This window comes from Mercenaria mercenaria, chromosome 11 (assembly GCF_021730395.1).
Source record: "Mercenaria mercenaria strain notata chromosome 11, MADL_Memer_1, whole genome shotgun sequence".
Classification (NCBI taxonomy): domain Eukaryota; kingdom Metazoa; phylum Mollusca; class Bivalvia; order Venerida; family Veneridae; genus Mercenaria; species Mercenaria mercenaria.
Genome location: NC_069371.1, coordinates 34,799,566 through 34,817,157, shown reverse-complemented (window position 1 = coordinate 34,817,157; position 17,592 = coordinate 34,799,566). Strand labels below are relative to the sequence as shown.

General features: G+C 36.8%; 1 protein-coding gene across 1 annotated transcript; it reads right to left on the bottom strand.

The window, feature by feature from the left end:
* Window positions 1-6,780: 6,780 nt before the first annotated feature.
* On the bottom strand, window positions 6,781-9,468 carry LOC123530877 (beta-hexosaminidase-like). Its single transcript, XM_053518023.1, has one exon. The coding sequence runs from the start codon at window positions 9,466-9,468 to the stop codon at window positions 6,781-6,783; it is 2,688 nt and encodes an 895-aa protein (XP_053373998.1).
* Window positions 9,469-17,592: the final 8,124 nt, after the last annotated feature.

Genomic DNA, 17,592 nt, shown 5'->3' with positions numbered 1-17,592 from the left:
CCCACCTAATTCATAATTTCAAAATAGCATAGGCCTTAAATGTCTGTAACCTACACTTTCTTGAAGAATATTGTCAGTGCTAAATAAAAATCAGAAGACAAGTGGGGGTCATGTTTGATGCAAGAAAAATAATTTCAGTCAAACACACAAACTGCAAAATCAGCTAAAAAATGAGACCCCAAATTATACTGGTGGTGTATGATCTAGGTTTCCATGAAAAATTTTGTCATGTTGTTATTTCATTATGAAAATGCTGCCTATATGTCAAGCATAGATTTGTCATGTGATTTTAGCAAAAAAATTGCAAAGGAAATAAGGAAAATAGCTCTACAGATAAAAAAAACTGAGGACGATTTGTATCCGCCATTATGCGACTACCATTTTTTTCGCTCCATTTTTCTATTTAGTGTCTGTATGCCTTCAACGTTCAAAGCAGTTAGCGAGACGCTTTTGTCAACCGTAAACAGCAAGCGTCTACTGACGTTTTAATGATTAATTACTATGAGCATTGTGTACAGGAAGAAACCCGAACAACACCGATTCCAAAAAGTACCACGAATTTTCAACTCGATAGTAAATCTATAGACTATACACAGTTATTCATTTTCTTTTTCACACGTCTAACCGTAATGCGACGCTGTAAAATACATTTAAAGCAACAAATATATTAAAACTGAGTTTACACTGAGATTGTGTTGATAAGAACCTTTGGATATGACCACTACACGTCTAGTAAATGGATTATATATCGATGTTTTAACGCACATATTTACCAAAAAAAAAGATTTTTTTATTATCTTCTTATCATTTTCTTGATAAGGCAGCCATTTTATTTTAAATGTAAATGCACAGTCTGGGATGTTCCGAGTGTTGTTTTACGTGAGTCGGACTAACTTGATGTTGTATAAACATGTGTGACACCGTTAAATGTCGCAATACTGCTTAATGTCTCAACCAACGTTAAATGTCGCAAGGTTGACGTTAAATGTTACAACCACCGCTAAATGTTACAAAATCATCTGCCGCTATATGTCACATCTTTAACGCTAAAGAATTTGTCCATCGTTATATGCCGCAACAACAACGTAAAATGTCGCACTACCTACATAAAACAATTTTATACTAAAAACTCATTGTGTATTTTTTGTTTTAAATTACAAATATATATATATATATATATATATATGTAATAGACTATGATGTTCATAAGTAAATAATGTGGTGGTAACTTTAAGCCCGACGGAAGTCATACTCATACATTCTTTTATAATGTCTGAGGGCAGTCTTAACATGTCAATGATGGTACATATAGAAACAAGAGTACACCAATCGCTCACATTGCATTCATAGTTTGCTTGAATAGTTTTGACAGAGGATCACGCAAGAAAAAATGTGAAATTATTTTGAAATCGGGACAATGATTTCTGAAAGGAAGATTTTAAAGTTTCCACTTAATAAATACGAGTCGGTAATGACATTGTGTGTTTGAGGGGTGGGACGGGTAGGTGCGGGGAAGAGGGTGAATGATGGTACAGGAAGCTAAGGCACAATACCAACAAACAGTAAACAAGCAGTTTTAAGGTGTTTGGGGTAATGTTTGGGGATGAAGTAGTAAAAAAGATGTAACAAGGTGCCCGCTCAATGCTTGAATTAATACACGGAGGGGCATATAGAATCTTCCTCAGCCATTAAATCCGGATCGTCGCCTTATGACCTTAACTGTAAAATTCCAACACAGAAATAGAACCCATGACCACTTAGTAGGAAATATTCGTTTTCTACAGCTGCACTGGTACAAAACACAGAAACGCTGTTTACTCACAGGTTTAATTCTCTCGTGTGCACAGGCACAGGCGTTATCAAGATCGGTACAGTAAGCATTACTCACTGCATCGGTTTGAGACCGATTGTCTTCAACATATTGGGGTCCGATCCTTCCATGGCAAGGCATTTGTATGTCTCATAAGTCATATATGTTTTTTATTACGAAAGTATATCTTGTGGCAGCTTTTACTGAAATGAGTCAGACTGCTGGGCTAGGCTTGGCTAGGCTAGATTAGCCTAGGACTTTGAAAGAAGATCACTGGTTTTTATATTTGGGTTCGTGTGGGTAAGTTGTCTAAATACAGATGTTATACGTTATGTTTATTACACCTACATAAATGTACGGTGGATGTTAACATTAATATTTTAAATTAAATAATTTCGAGCGATCGACATATGTATCTGTCATGTTACGCCTTGAACTAGTTTTAATTATTTGTTTTCTTATTATTGACAGTTTTCAATTTTAAATTAACATTAATCTTCTTGTATTCATTATTATTTCTGTACAGAGTTCTTCCAGATATCACCTGAACAGATCAATGGAATAGCAGGTTCCTTGCTTTCAGATGTTTTGAATGAGTTAAACAAACATGAAACAGAAGTCACTGATTTTTATCATTTATATATTTGCAATATAAAATAGTCTATGATATTGGGAATATGTAACATACTGGCTTTATTTACAACATAAACAAATAAGAATTAAAACAAATATGAAGCATACTATGGGAGCTACTTTTTACTCAGTGAATCGAGATTTTCATAAAAAATAATATTATGGATTGTTTCACACCTGAGTAAATGCAAACAATGGATGTTTTTGTTTTGCACCACATGAATACAAAGTAGAATCCAGTATTGGACTGCAGTAGACTGTTTTCAGTATTTTCTGTTATATCCGGTACGTAGAGTCCCGAAAAGCTATATTTCTTTCAAACTGTACCTAGGTCTCGAAAAGCTACATTTCTTTCAAACTGTACCTAGGTCTCGAAAAGCTACATTTCTTTCATATTTTACTCAAGTCTCAAAAAACTATATTTTCGCTAGCTGAACTCTGGGCCAAAAAAAATGTACATAAATAGTTTTCTATTGCACGTAACAATCAACCATACGTACTTATACAAATACGGAATGTTGCCCTAGCATATAATATTTCGGCTGCAGACAGAAGGAAATTAGGAAAGCGATTCAGTTTCTTAGATAGAACGTATTTTCCAATGATCATGTTCTCAATTCTTTCTTTTTTTTTCTTCAAAACCCTACACTTATGAGAGAAAACAGGGGCGGATCCAGGATTTGGTTTTAGAGGGGGCGTAAAATATTTGTGGTAGGGTAACTATAGGGGGGGTCCGGGGGCATGCTCCCCCATAAAATTTTGAAAAATATGGATCCATCTGGTCCATTCTGAGCGTTCTGATGTAATTTATTTGTCATTGAAAAAGGACAGGTTTTGTGACAAAATAACCACAAATAACATGCTAATTATCAATAAGAGCATGTTTTATGACTTGTCAGATTTATTCTTGAGTCAGTATCTAGGAATTTCTTAGCCCGGTTTCTGAGGTTTTTATTTAGAGTTTTTAACCGGGGTCATTTAACATAGAAATGGCATTATAAGAGCTCATGCAAACTTTGTTACATTTTCAGTGTGCGAGCGAAGCGAGCGAGAAAAAAATGCAATGTTTTAACCCAGAACATAAGACAAATTCCCTATGCAAGCGTAGCGAGATAAATGCCCCCCCCCCCCCCACACCACCCCGAATCCGCTAGTGGAAAAAATAAATATAGTAGTCGCAACTTGACCGCGATGGTTAACCTAAGGCTGATTATTCATATCGATTATTTCATTATAGAAATCGAAGGTGCTTAGGGTAGCCGTGTATATTTATATGGAATTAGTTTGTATACAGTGCAGTATCAAAGTATATATACTTACATTTGATCAGTTAAAACCTTCCAATACAATAATTTATATTTACACAAATTTATATTTCCTTTTTCTCGTGCAGCACGTGTTTTACGTACATTCCTTTTCAATAATAGGTTGTGTCTCATTATGTGGTGGACGGATAGCTCAGTGGTTTGCACACTGGCCTTCCAATCCTGAGGTCGGGGTTCAATCCCCGGCAGCTACTCGGGAATTTTCAGAAACGATTTTCAGTGTTTCCCACCCAACTAGAGGTGTACTCACTGGCGCCAGACCTGCCTCTGTACATGTTATACGTACCCTACTCCTAGGTATTCTATAAGAACCATGGTCATGAATGGGAAAATATACTAACCCGTTTCAATCGAGCATTTCATACCTAAAGCACGCAGTTTGATAAATGTGTACGATGGATATCAAGCAAGTGGTAATTTATCTTCCATTGTGTACCGGTCACATTTCTTCAATACTTCTTATCTTAGAAAAACAACGCGTAGTCTATAGCTTTTTAAACGTTACACAAAAAACTTGCTTGACCTTCCCTGGTGAAGTTCCGTTCTAGATTACAAAACCATTCTGATTGGCTGTTGTGAAAATATAAGTCAATCGTCATTTTACAATATGTGAAAATGCAGCATAAATGTGCAAAATGAATAAAATATTAAGGTTTAGAAGTATATCACCAAAACACAGAAATATTTTATAAACGAACAACATCGTTACCAATATTTTACCTGACCATTACATGTTCTGCCGTACTGTCCCGTACTGAAAATATTCTGAAAAAGTTGTCCCCCTTTGAAAATGAATGTCATTTGTAAAGAATTAAAAATAAACAATCGCTGAAAACTGTGTTCCACCTAGTTATGTGAAATTTTAACACTCGCACGCTATTACAAATGCATCAAAACAAACATGTGTAACAGTTCCTTGAAAATGGTGAGTTTTTAAAAGCGCTTGACTGTCTGGAAGTGGGGCCTATTTAAACAGTTCTTTTTTCGGAATTCAATGCTTATATCAGTATATTGACACTTGTTTTGTAGAGTAATATAAGTAATATACACGCTATCATTACAAAGACAACAAAACAAGTGTCAGTATACTGATATAAGCATTGAATTCCGAAAAAAAGACTGCCTGAATGGGACCCACTTCCGGGCAGTCAAACGTCTTCAAAAACTCACCATTTTCAAAGAGCTGTTACACATGTTAGTTTTGATTCATTTGCAATCGCATGCGAGTGTTGAAATTTCACATAATTAAGTGGAACACAGTTTTCAGCAATAGTTTATTTTTATTTCTTTACAAATGGCATTCATTTTCAAAGGGGGACAACTTTTTCAGAATATTTTCAGTACGGGACAGTACGGCAGAACATGTAATGGTTAAGTAAAATATTGGTAACGATGTTATTGGTTTATAAAATATTTCTGTGTTTTGGTGATATACTCCTAAACCTTAAACAGAACAGATGTAGACCAATTTCATTCATGTATTTCGAGTTTTAGTGTAAAATTGTGATTTTTTTAAATTCTGTTTTTGTTTGTTTACATTTCGCATAACATCATAAACATGTGCTCACTGCCGTGACCTTTAGACCGGATGTTCATTAGGGAAGGTCACGCAAGTTTTTTCTGTAACATTGACGAAAACAAACTATGTTGATAATCTCAGCAATATGGAATATTGAGACAATGTGACTGGTGCACGTTGGAAGATAAATTATCGCTTGTTCAATATACTAGGTACCCATTCACCGAACTGCGCGTTTAAGTTGACAAATGTACGATTGAAACGGGTTAGTATATTTTCCCGTTCATGACCATGGTTCTTATAGAATACCTAGGGGTAGGGTATAACATGTACAGAGGCATTTTCTTTCTGGTCTGGCACCAGTGGGTGTACTGGTCAGGAACCCAGGCAATCCTTGCGTGTATCAGTGCTATACACTGGGCACGTTAAAGAACGAGGCTGTCTATTCGCAGCGAGCTAGGCTAAGTTAGCCGGACAAGCCTGTATCTGATTTCTGATCTATCTGTCGTGGGGGCTTTGTCTCACTTTGTCCCTCTGGTCAGATCGCTCTGTGTCTGTACTAGTAGAGGATGAATTATGCGCCCTGTGAGGCTGCATTTGAACTACGTAAAGCGCCTTTGAACGTGAAATTGATCATGAAAAGGGCGCTATATAAATCTGGTATAATAATAATAATATAATAATGTATTTTAATGCAAAGGTAAACCATCGGGGTCAAGTTGCGTCCACTATACGGTGTGAAATGAAAAATATGTCACTTAGATATTGACATGTGTACAGTAGCAATAGTCCATCATCCGCCTAGTCCAAATATAGATTACAACTGTTGTGTACTAGTCAAATAGTATTATACTTAACATTGATAGATAACCTCATATTAGTACTGATATAAGAAATAAATGTATCTGCTAATTAATACAGTTTCTTCGAAAATCTTCTTTACCGTTTGCGCGTCAAGTGCACGAAAAGAAGCATCGTTACCTAATCGTGTCCCTTCTACGCTCTTAATAATTTTAACAGCGAACTTTTCATAATCCTTACCCTGCTAAATTTCTATAATGAACATGTCCATCTTTCAATTTGTACAGTACCTGTAACCGTTAAAAGGGGTGCTTACCAAAAAGATACTGACTGACGTTGAACAGTGCAGATCTTGATCATACTGTATGGATGTGCAGGCTAATCATGATGTACACCGGTCGCAAAGGCTGAATCAATTATGTCCAGCATGATAAGGGTTAAAGGGTTAAAATAGTCGTTCTGAATTCACTTGGGAGAACAACAGTGCTGTATAGGGGACAACTTCGAAGAATTTTGAACAGAAAAGTATCAAGCTATGTATTTGCTCCATTATCTTTCGATGTCAAAACGCTTCAATAACAAATGCCATATCCCAATTTTTTTCCGAACTAAAGAGAAAAAGGACAGTTGCAAATAATGATATAATGAAAGCTGAATAAAAACAAAAGTACAAGTAATAGAATCAATTTTATCTAACTGTTGACAATGACATACAGTGACAAAATCAAAAAGGTGCATGTGCAACTAAAGTATGTATACATGGAGTCAGCACCGTTGCTGATATCTAATGAAACTATTCTACTTTTTCTGTTTAATACGGGTGAGACAGCATACACATGTATATCCGATACCCCTTCTGGTATCTGAATTTCTTTGCCAACACTTCTCCATTTACTATCATTCCCAAATGACATCATGACTTTATGCCCAGAATAAAAGTTATTTATTTTGGCTACCCTGTTACTTTCAGTAAATGTCAAACCAGGAGGTGGAATCCGATATTGCACACCAGCCTTTTCTAGACGAGACAGTTCGTTCTTTCCTATAATATCTACAAACCGTTTAAAGTCCCTTCTTTTAGTATTATCTCCTTCCTCGGGCGCCTTTAATTTCTCCCACTCTGCCTCATGCCATACCCTTTCAGCAAAAGCAAGAAGTCGTGGAAAAGTCATTTCAAAAAGCTGAGTCTCATTTCGAATCGTTTCCGACCATATACATGCTTCCATGCCGACAAAATTATCCGGAGCTTTGGTATTTGGACATGGTCCACGGCACAAGTCGTTCAAATTAATTTTGTTCCCGAGTGAGTCAAACTCAGCGTTAGCATATATGTTCATAGGCATAAATCCAAATACTTTGTAAGTGTCGATGTACCTCGTGGCCCAATATAGACCTCGTTCTTCGGGATCTGGCTCATATGGGTGGTCAAAATATAAATGGGTGGCCATGGAAAGTATTACTTTATAACCGGAATCTGCAAATTCAATCGCTCTACCTCCTGTCTGAGCCTCCCACATGTTACTCCAAGCATTCACATATACTTCTTCCTGTTTGAATTCTTTTACATCATAAGGCCCTTGAGTCTTTTTATAAACTCCATCTTCCCACATCGAGATTTGTAAGCCATGTTTATGAGCAATATCTGCTACTGTAAATACAAACATTTTCTTTATTGTACTATGATCAAGACTATTACCATGGAACAAAGACTGACACGTTTTAGATTTTTCCCACACACCAGTTGGAACCTCGTCACCACCAAAATGAATCCTGTCCAGCTTCTGTATGCCTTGGTATATTACCTGTAAGTCAGACAGAATCGTTTCGATAAATCTATAAGTCGCGTTTAGACAAGGATTTATAGAATTCTCCATCCATCCCTGCACCGAGGAAATACCAGATACATCATCCGAAAGAATGTAAGACGGTAGTTTTTCAGCTGTTTTAAGTCGTTGTAAATCTTGTTCTCTATACTGCATTGCTTTTATGGCGGACAATGCATGACCCGGAACATCTATTTCCGGTATCACTTCAACGTACCTTTCTTTTGCGTATCGTAATATCTCTCTGAAGTCACTTACAGTATAGAAACCAGACGAGTAAGGCCCAGATCCAAGGCTAGGATTTAAACATTTATCTTTTTCAAAATAGTTACATCGCCGCGAGCCATACTTTGTCAGCTCTGGAATCGATGGTATTTCAATTCTCCAGCCCTCATCGTCTGTCAGGTGCATATGTAATTTATTCATCTTATACAGCGACATAAGATCAATTAACTTCTTAATTGTTTCTTTGTTATGAAAGTTTCTTGATACGTCAATCATTAATCCGCGATACGGGAACCTCGGGTGGTCTTTTATTATACATTCTGGTATAATGTTTGACGAGTCCAACATGCTAATGAGCGTTTGAATACCATAAAAAGCCCCTTTTCCATTGCTCGAAGTTATTATAATTGCCGTTGTCTTTGCCTCAACTTTAATTTCATATTGTTCTTTATTGAAAGTTTTGTCACTTTCAAACATGATATAACCTCTATTTGTTGCCGGTTGCAGCACTTCTGTCAGTCCCAGTTTCATTGCTAGTATGCGTGAAGCTGGCACATGTTCTTTATTGATGGATGCTTGTTCCACAACGACCCAATTGTCATCGAAAACAATTTTTTTATTAGGGACTATTTTCACAGAAAATGGTGTTGGTATAACATTAAATTCACCTTTCAAAGTAGCATCTTGAAATGCCTTATTCATTTCATACCTTTCTCCTGGTGTGTACGGGTTATACGTATCAAACTCGTGCCTCTTCCACTGAAATGAGTTTTCAAATGAACTAACAAATGATAAGCTCTCGTCCTTTGTACTTTCAATTATTCTTGGAGACGAAATTCCATACGTATTTGAAGCAACAAACCAGTTTGGGAAATGATCAATTTTTGCACTACTCTTCCATTCACGGAAGATGAGATCGAGACTTCCACCGGCGGAAATTCCTTGAAACTCGTTTTTAATAGGGGACAAAAAGTACAATCCCCCGTTTACCCAACCAACTTCAAAACCTGCAGTTTTGCTTGTCGTTGATGGAGTAAGTGAATAAAAATAAATCCTCCATTTTCCAAATAATATGTCTTTATGTCCAGTATTCGATAGAGTGATTTGAACTGAACGTGCAGTTGTCATAGAGTCACCAGCTTTGATTTTCACCTTGAGATTTACTGCTATATAATCCACAACAGATTGTTCCGCGCCAGACTCATGTCTGGTCTTGAATAGGTTTACAATTGTCCATCCAATAGAAATTAAAAGAATACAACATAAGATGAATAAAGAACTCGAAGATTTCCTCACAATGCACGCAGCGTATTTATGCACTGTAGACGGCATATTTCGCCTGCATTTATGAAACACACGTTAACGGTAAAACACAACATTAACAATACATTCCTCATTCACTACGCATTTGTGTATACCTGTGTAATGATAAGGAGCCTAATTAATTAAGCAGTTTAAATTACTGATGACAACCGCAACAGCCTGTTTACACACAGTATAACGTGTTTATAAATTGATAATAAAAAAGATTTTAACAGTAAAATAGGGCATATTATCGTGCAGTATATTTCTGTTTTATTTCATTTATCAATACAACTGAGACACAATTTTATCGCTTATCTTAACTGAAGTATTTGAAATACAACTCCTTTACAAAACAGTCGCATACCATATCTATTGCTATTGATTAGAATGAAAAACAGCAGTTATATTGAATTCATTGAGGTGAAATAGATCATATATCATAACACGAGGTGAATATCAAAGTGCGTGCGTAGACGAAATATAATCAATACCAAGGATAACACATTAAGAGAGCATAAAACAACAGTCACACATACGGATATGTCCGTTCGTTGAGGTACGGTGCGGATGGGATTGGTCTGTGGGGGACGGGCACGGATAAGTACGGGGCAGTACGCCTTAGTATGGGAAAATTGGTGTGAAATGGAAAACAGAAAAATACAGGACGCGAATAGATACTACGTTGAACCAAAGAAGTATAAAATACATAATTTTATAGGTCTTTGGTTGAACTACGTTTTACTGCGCCTGGCAACTTACCCAGCGTTTGGACAGGTTGGTGGTGAACTACGTTGAACTCCGCTTAAGCTACAGTCACACATACAGATATGTCCGTGCGTTGAGGTACGATGCGGATGGAATCGGTCCGTGGAGGACGGACACGGATAAGTACGGAGCAGTTCGTCTTAGTACGGGAAAAATGGTGAGAAACGGGGAACCAAAAGACGCGGTGTCGGCCCGGTACAATTTCTCCTTCTTTGCTGTATAGTAAAACAAGCACTTTTGGACATGGATTGTGAATTTCACAACAAAATTGCAGCATTGACAGCTCTGTATTTCTGAAGTGTAAAACTATCCCAGTCAGAATATCACAGAAAAACAGCACCATCAACGATGAACGTTTTTGCTACACATCAAAGTATCTAGTCCATGTTTAAATTTCCCACTGACATCTGTCATGGCCACCAGTCTGGTGTAGCTTTTTAATCCTTCTGCACAGAAATGTAATCCTGAAAAACACACATAAAACAACTGTTAAAGACATCAGAAATGACAAAAAATGTACACAGTATCAATAAATACATTTGGAATATAATATGTCAAAATAGGGAAAGCGTTAAATTGGGAACTTCAAAATTTCAAAGAACTACTTTCTAGGATACAACAACCCGGAAGTACTTCTATACCGAGGTGACACCTAAATCTTATCAAATTTTTAATTTAGCCAAATTTTTCCCATAAAATCTTGTAACTTAGGGTTTTGCGAGAAAAGTTACACAAGACATTGTCATCGCAAAGAAAATTTTGTACCGCAGAAACATTTCAAACATTAGACCTAATTTGCGGAGAAATTGGCTCGGAAACCGGAATTTTGAAGAGAAAAGGCACATTACAAAATTTGCCTTCCTTCTGAAAATTTCAATCAGATTTTCATGAAATCAACTGTGATATCACTAGTTAATGCTTACAGTATGTTTTATGTAACTTTAAGCTTATTTATTTTGAAAAAGTATGTATCAAAATGAGTATTTGCTTTAAAAATATGCACTTTTTAGTAAAAAATGCATAATTTACCCACTACAATTGCAGAAAAATGAAACTTTTAATGATTGAGAGACCAGAACCCACAAGCAAAGACCAATGTGTGATTATATTTATGACAATTACTGGAAGTAAAACAGATCAATACATCACAGCCTATCTTAAAATGAATTATTTCTTCGACTAAGCCGGGCAATGCCTGAAACGTCAAATGCAAAGCCGATCAGCACCATCTTGGAAGCAGGCAAGTGCGGAAGGTCAAGAACTCCAACTGGAGCCGGTCTGGTTTATGGGTAGCTGCTGACTGGTTGTACGATTCTAAATTCCTACTGACATATGGAATTCATCGCCTACAAATGACAAAAGAAAGATTGTAAACCGGTGTCGGTCTTTCTTGAGAAACAACTGGGTGTGTGTGTATAGTTCTAAGTGTGATCAGGAACACCTATAGAAAAAAGTGACATAATATTCACAGATTGGTACCATCTATCATTTCTTTATCATTCTGATATCAGCTGGTTCAGGAACTTTACAGGAAGTCTGTCATTAAAACACTGCAACTGAATAATTTTCTACATATATGTTAGCTGAAATTGTGAAAATAATATTAAAAATAAGTATTACCAGACAACCTCTTTCAGCACAGACAACAAAGTATCTGAAATGCACATTTAAAAGAATTGAAATACATAAATGCTATGAAAAAACAACATACAGAAAAACATGAATAAAAGTCCTATCTAAAGAATGAAGTAGAATGAATCGAGCAAAACTGAAATACAAATACCGTCAAGTTGTGTTTCCAATCGGTACAAGGACAAATACATATTAAGGAAACTGCACGAGGCCGACCCAGGAAATCAGCCCAGTTAAATAGTTTCTTAGTAACACAGACCTGCGTTGTAAACCTGAAAAGCAAATCAGAATAGAAGCATCCCATTCAAGGCAGAATGTATCTGACGACGGCCTGATGCGGGCTGAAGCTGAAAGCTCGGAATATGTTCTAAACTGAAAAAAACAAATGAATAAATAAAATAATACACAAACAACAACAACAACTATTTTATCACACTGAAGCAACCTCCATGTAATTCCCTGTGTAATACAACCAATGTCCTGTCAGTGTAAAGAAAACTTGTTATACATTAATAATGCCGACAAATGCACTCGGCACACAGGTAAGCAAAGTCCTTCAATGCCAAAATCCGGTAACACATTGGATTTGATTGAAATGAGAAAAATAATTATTTCGTGTAATATTAGTTATGCGTCTCATACGCAAGGGAATGAACATTCACGCAATTTCTTTATATCATAAATGAGACGCCTGCTGACTGGCTTTAACATCAGTGTAATAACACCGTGACCGGTTCGAGATCCAGGCCCGACAAGCAATCAGTCTCTCCGACTCCTGTTACGAAACCGACTATAGCCTCATTTATAAACCCATCCGGTCCAAAATGTACAGTTTCCATACATACGACACTGTTCATCCACGGTCGTCTACTGTGGCACTATGTAACATGTTCACATATATATACTTATAAATTCTTCAGAAAAGAGACGTTATGCGAAATAGAATTTTTTTTTTTTTTAAATTTAAGAAATTTAAATTTATATTTTTTGTTCTTAAAATTTAAGTGAAAGACTATGTGTCTTCTTTCTGTATAGCCTTTTTAAAGCTTCCTGCTTGTTTCAGTGTCTTTGCACTATAGTAGAAGACTGACAAATCAAGAGGAGACAACTATTACTCAAATTTCAAAGAAAATTCAACTACTGAATTTTTAAAATTTGAATAAAATTAAAATTTCACAAACCTTGGAAATATCCTTTTAGCCACTGATTTGTATTGTTATCAGCTACTAGTGTGTGAAGTTTCATGACTGTTAACCCTATGGTTGCTGAGATATTCCACTTTCTGAATTTGCCATATAGGTGTCGGCCCGGTACAATTTCTCCTTCTTTGCTGTATAGTAAAACAAGCACTTTTGGACATGGATTGTGAATTTCACAACAAAATTGCAGCATTGACAGCTCTGTATTTCTGAAGAGTAATATTATCCCAGTCAATATATCACAGTAAAACACCACCATCAACGATGAACTTTTTTGATACACATCAAAGTATCTAGTCCATGTTTAAATTTCCCACTGACATCTGTCATGGCCACCAGTCTGGTGTAGTTTTTTAATCCTTCCGCACAGAAATGTAATCCTGAAAAACACACATAAAACAACTGTTAAAGACATCAGAAATGACAAAAAAATGTACACAGTTTCAATAAATACATTTGGAATATAACATGTCAAAGTAGGGATATAGCGTTAAATTGGGAACTTCAAAATTTCAAAGAACTACTTTCTAGGATACAACGACCCGGAAGTACTTCTATACCGGGGTGACACCATGCAGGACGCGAATAAGTACGGATAGGTACGGCGTACTACGTTGAACTACGTTTTACTGCGCCTGGCAAATTGTCCAGCGCGTGGATGGGTCTGCGGTGAACTACGTTGAACAATGCTTAAGTACGGGCAGCCTACGTTCAGCTACAGATCAATACGCTTGACTACGTTTGCATTAAGGTTTAGTAACGGGTCGGTAAGTTTCATATTAATAGGCCACGTGTAGCCAGCGTTTTCATTACGATTATCTTTGACATCATGTCAAACTACGGCAAGGTACGTTTCAGTTCGGATAACTACGTTTAGGACGTTTAACTATGGATGAATAAGTTAGACTAAAGTCACGCTCAAATGGCTACGGATCGTTCAAACTTTTGTGCATGTTCAAACGTTGGAGAAACTTGCAAGTTTGGGACAAGTCTTGAATATGTTTTGACCAATTGTTGGTACGGATTGATACGGATTACTACTTTGAGATACAGCTCAGGTACAGATCGATACGGATTACTACGTTTCTATCCGTGGCTAGACGTAGCCTCCGCGCCATATGTGTGACTGGGGTTTTAAGTACGTGCAGTCTAGGACAACTACGTTCAGCTATGGATCAATACGGCAAGGTACGTTTCAGTACGGATAACTAAGTTTCAGTACGTTTAACTACGGATGAATAAGTTTCAACCAAGTTGGACTTAAGTCACGCTCAAATGACTACGGATCGCTCAAATTTTTGTGCATGTTCAAAAGTTGGAGAAACTTGCAAGTTTGAGGTAAGTCTTGAATACGTTTTGGCCAAGTGTTGGTACGGATTGATACGGATTACTACTTTGGGGTACGGCTCAGGTACGGATCGGTACGGATAACTACGTTTCTATCCCTGGCTAGACGTAGCTATCAGCGTCGTATGTGCGACTCGGGTATAAAGCTGTCTAGTATTGCGCATGTTGGATTAAATTTACAAAGCACATGTCTTTAACATTTATGTTATAATATCGCTTGACATTGAACAGGTAATACTAAGATTGATACATTAGACTTAAGAAATAAATATTATATGCCAGAATAAAGATATTGACCAGATAAAAGGACTAGACTGACACAGTGTGCATAAAATGTTTCTTCACACCTTTTATTTAAACAAGAGTTCCAGACTGTCACGAAATACGCCCATCTAAATATTCCGTTACGTAAATTCAAGGGCCATAATCCAAATGTGCATGGAGCGCTTTGGCTGGTTATCGAACCTGGCCGAGATATTATGCCCAAAAACATTGTCAGCAAGTTTGGTGAAGATCGGATGAAAACTGTTCGACTTTAAGAGCGGACAAGGCTAAATTGGCAGTTTTTTTTTAAGTAATTCAAGAGCCATAATCAAAGAGTGCCTGGGGTGATTTGGGTGGTTATTGAACTTGGCCGAGATATTATGCCCACAAACATTGTCAGCAAGTTTACCGAAGGTCGAATGAAAACTGTTTGACTAAAGAGAGCGGTCATGCTTTTGGACGCCGACCTTCCGCCCGCCGCCCGCCAGCCCGCTACGGGTGTTCGCATAATACGCCCCGCTCTTTCGGAGACGGGCGTATAAAAATTGATGAAGATTATGTATAGATCTAAAGCTTGATGGTAACCTGTTCCACACTTGACAGCCATTATAAGCGAAATATTCCTTCCCAAAACCCTTAAAGGCTCATACTGCCTTTGTTTAATATGTGGCTGCCACACTTCCCCTTATGAACATAAAAAACATTAATTCTCGTTAAATCCTATTTCTGATAATTACTTTCTTTAACATTTGTCAAAGGTTTGAATATTGCTGAATATACTAGAATGTTTTATTGAATCTACTTGCTAATTTAAAATGCTCAGGTAAATAGCTGGTTGCACTATTATAGTGTATCTTATGAACATGACCAAGGATAAGGAGATCAACCCTCAAATAAACAGGTAACCAGCCAACTTCCTCCCAATATGAGTACGAGGACTGAGATTATGTACGAGTCTTACCATCCGATTCTGGGCTGCCTGAAGTCATTTTTTTTTGTTAGATTTTACTCAACCCCAAATACCAAGAGGCACAGGCATAGTCAACGTGAGACTGAACTAATGTAGAAACCAGGAGTTTTTGTACATATTTAAAAACTTACTTTTGTTCTAAATAAGAACGTTAGCTTCGTATTGGCCTTTTTGATAATCTGATTGGCTATTATTTCACCAGATAAGCTTAGGTCAAGATCCGCACCTAGGTATTTGACAGATTTAACCTTTTAAGTTTTAGCAGAAAGGACCGAACATAAAAGTAATATATCATATGTTTTTAAATATTATTATTGAAATAATAGAGAGAGAGATACACCTGATAACTTCACAAACATAAAAACCATGGTACCTGTTATCATGAAAAAGGTGCTATTATAAAGTTATCTTATACTGAAAGGGTTCTAATGCGGTTAACAGGAACACTGAGTAGGTTTACTGTCCTAAACACTTAAGAAAACACACACACACACACACACACGCACGTACACACGCACACCCGCACGCACGCACACACACACACAACAGAAAGGTTGTTGCAAATGACGTCATGTCCGTATCAAACAAAGTACTTAAAAAAGATGTTTTTGTGCAACGGAATACTGCACGAAAGCTCATTTTGCGAACGTAACATGCGGGATTACGAGGGTTTTGTTAATTTCACCTATGTTCTAATTGTAGTTCGGGCATGTTGACATACCAAATTATCAAGGATTTACATGTATATCATTTTATAATGATTAGAACGTATAAAGTTATAAAATAGAAAAAGTTGAAAACCATATGTCGCCCAACACGACATAAACAAAAATGGTTATTATGGAAGAGACAAGACGCAGATACCAGATTTCATTCTGTGCAGAAATGTATACAAAGGTCCATGGCAAAACATTTCAAAATAAAAATCATGTATTAACAGCACGTGAACTGCCTTGTTTGCACACGATTTTTCTCCCGTAATACAGGAGTGGTTCCAGTGAAAAATGTAGTTTTTTATGTAAGAATGGGTATTTTAACCCGGATTCTTATCAAGTGTCACCCATTATCCCATTATTCTAAGCCGTCGCTCCTATTTAAAGTCAAAGAAAAAAATCTAGGCTGATGAATATACAGATTTTTCTACTGCTTTTAAATTAGCAAAATCCTAGGAGGAAGCGTTGCCAGATATACATAATATCATAATAGATAGAAAAAAGGAGACAACCTTTATACACAAACGTATGGGATGCTTTGAAGACCACAAACATATTTGATGCTGTGAACATCCAACAGAAACAAACATACCAAAGTCAAATCTAGCCTAGCCAGCAAAGTTTAACACCCGGAACAAATTTAACAGCAAACAGTCTACCCACTCCAGTTTAACTGAAAGAGGTACGTTAACAGCTGTTGTATGTTATATTATAATGAGAAAAATAACTTCTGTCTTGTGGATTGCTTGCACTCAAGTTTTGAATTCCCTTTTGAAAGGTTCTAGGGATTGCACGGACGGTGCCGATCTAAAGTCTGCACAAAAACATTATGAAAAAGAAGCTGAAAAGAATAAAAAGACGTTAAATCGTCTCTTAGATAACAAAGCCTTTCAAACAGTCCAAACATTTCAAAACTTCGAATTGATGTCATGCCTAAAGAAGACCTGAGGCTTGTCTTACCCGCGCAACAAGTCTTTTTATGAACATTAAGCATAGATTTATTTTAGTCTTATTTCTCCCACACGGGTCTTAAATGCAAGCTGTGTCTATATTTCCGTATTTTATTACGGACAATGGGAGGAACCATTATCATTACCATTAACCACAGCTGCAATTTACATTGGGGGCACGAATATGTTTGCTTATAGAAAGACGATTGGTAAGAGAGTTGTGTTATGCTATGGTAATTTAACTGCGAACCGTTTTCACATCTGCAGGTCAACATTTGAATTATATAATGAAAAAGAGTTTGCTCCTCAGA

Bases quoted from the DNA above. Each gene is read 5' to 3' on its own strand.
- LOC123530877 (XM_053518023.1), bottom strand. From the start codon at position 9,468: ATGCCGTCTACAGTGCATAAATACGCTGCGTGCATTGTGAGGAAATCT.